The sequence below is a fragment of the Lactuca saligna genome, chromosome 8 (genome assembly GCF_052625555.1).
Source record: "Lactuca saligna cultivar CGN05327 chromosome 8, ASM5262555v1, whole genome shotgun sequence".
Classification (NCBI taxonomy): Eukaryota; Viridiplantae; Streptophyta; class Magnoliopsida; order Asterales; family Asteraceae; genus Lactuca; species Lactuca saligna.
The window spans coordinates 170,353,107-170,355,330 of record NC_136424.1 but is presented as its reverse complement, the minus strand read 5'-3'; the positions used below and the strand labels follow the sequence as shown (position 1 = coordinate 170,355,330).

General features: G+C 33.7%; 1 protein-coding gene across 1 annotated transcript; it reads left to right on the top strand.

The window, feature by feature from the left end:
* The first annotated feature begins 347 nt into the window (after positions 1 to 347).
* On the top strand, positions 348 to 2,224 carry LOC145011153 (acetylserotonin O-methyltransferase-like). Its single transcript, XM_078969791.1, has 2 exons — positions 348 to 1,148; positions 1,818 to 2,224. The coding sequence occupies exons 1-2, from the start codon at positions 381 to 383 to the stop codon at positions 2,112 to 2,114; spliced, it is 1,065 nt and encodes a 354-aa protein (XP_078825917.1). The 5' UTR covers positions 348 to 380; the 3' UTR covers positions 2,115 to 2,224.

Below are 2,224 nucleotides of genomic sequence, written 5' to 3'. Positions count from 1 at the left end.
CGAGAAAGTGAATAAGTGTATGTGTTTGATTGAGTTTACGTAAACAAGGATATATATATATATATATATATATATATATATATATATATATATATATATATATATATATATATATATATATATATATATATATATATATGTGTGTGTGTGTTTGTGTCGATAGCCATGAGTATGTAAGGTTGTTGAGAAGACACTCAATTTTATTAATGACATTATACTATTCAATTTAAAAACAAACACACCTAACGTTCAACTATTCAATTTAAAAATAAAAAACACCTAAACAAATAATTGAACATAAATCCCACCATGCAAGATTTATTGTTATTTAAAGGGACCTTGATTGTCCTCACATTTATGCATTCAATTTAAGATAAAATATGTCTGCAGAAATTAACATGGAGAAAATTGATTCCAAAGAAGAAGAAGAAACAGCTGCAAGAGAAATATGGAAATATGTTTTTGGTTTCACTCCAATGGCTGTGGCTAAGTGTGCGATTGAGCTTGGTATACCCGATATCCTCGAAAAACAAGAAACCCCGATGACACTTTCTGAACTTGCATCGGAGCTTGGGTGTTCATCATCATCATTGTATAGGATCATGAGGTTCTTAATCCAGTATAAGATATTTCAAGAAAAACCCATATCAGAAACATCCCATGGATATGTTCAAACATCTTTGTCCCGGCTTCTAACTAGGCATGCAAAGCATAGTATGGCCGATTTTGTGCTTTTAGAGAGCAGTCCAGTCATGTTAGCACCATGGCACAAGCTAAGTGCTAGGGTTTTGAGCAACGAAAACTTGCCTTTTGGAGCAGCACATGGCGATGATGTATGGAAATTTGCAGCCGCGAATCCTGGTCATAGTAAGCTCATCGATGATGCAATGGCTTGTGATGCTCGGGTGGCAGTTGGGGCGGTGATCGAGGGTTGTCCGGAGGTGTTTGAGGGGCTGAAGACGGTGGTGGATGTTGGTGGTGGTGATGGAACGGCTTTACGACTGATTGTTGAGGCTTGTCCATGGATCAAAGGGATTAATTTCGATCTGCCTCATGTAGTGTCGGTGGCTCCGGTATGTAAAGGTGTTGAACATGTTGGAGGTAACATGTTTGATCATATTCCAAAAGCTGATGCTACTTATCTAATGGTTAGTGAATTTATTTAAAATCTTTTAGTAAAACCTACCTATTTACCGATTGCTGATCAATATAGTAGAAAGTTTCCAAGTGGTAAACACACACACACACACACACATATATATATATATATATATATATATATATATATATATATATATATATATATATATATATATATATATATATATATATATATATATATATATATATATATATATATATATATATATATATATATATATATATATATATATATATATATATGGACTAATGGAAAGTAATTAAGAGTGCTTATTTATTGAATACATTTAACACTTAGACGAAATCATTGATAGCCAACATCAAAGTGACTAGTGGTCACTTGGAATTAAGCATTCGAACATTAAGTTACTTGAGGATTTGATTCTCACATACTTTAATCTAGAAATAACGTGCGTTGATGAGAACTCACAGTCATTAATACTTGTCAAATTTTCAAACACCTTCAAATCAGAAATTTTGTAAGTGCAATTTACAACGAACCTCTTGGATATTTTTTGTTATATGAGGTGGACCTGGCGGGTAGATGCTCACTCATATGGTAGGCCATATTGGTTCAGTGGCAGGGTTCATTATGATTTGTTGGGCTTTCAAAAGATTTTATCCTGTTCCCCATTAATCATGTTTGAATATTTTAGAAAGTGCTCCATGACTGGGGAGACGAAGAATGCATTGACATACTAAGAAAATGTCGAGAGACTATTCCCCAAGATACAGGAAAGGTGATCATCGTAGAGTCAATTGTTGGACTTGAAGAAAACCATGAGTTTGAAGACGTGGTATTGATGCTTGACATGGTGATGATGGCTCATACAAGCACGGGGAAAGAACGAACTTTAAAAGAATGGTCTTATGTGTTTCATGAGGCTGGATTCACTCGCTACACTATAAAACACATTAGCACCTATCAATCGGTTATTGAAGTTTATCCGTGAATCTCGGTCTTTTAATCTTCGCAAATAGATTTTATTTGAGAATGGTGTCTTTGGTTTTTATGTTTGTAATGATATTTTGTTTTCTAATAAAAGTGTAATTCATTATCTAA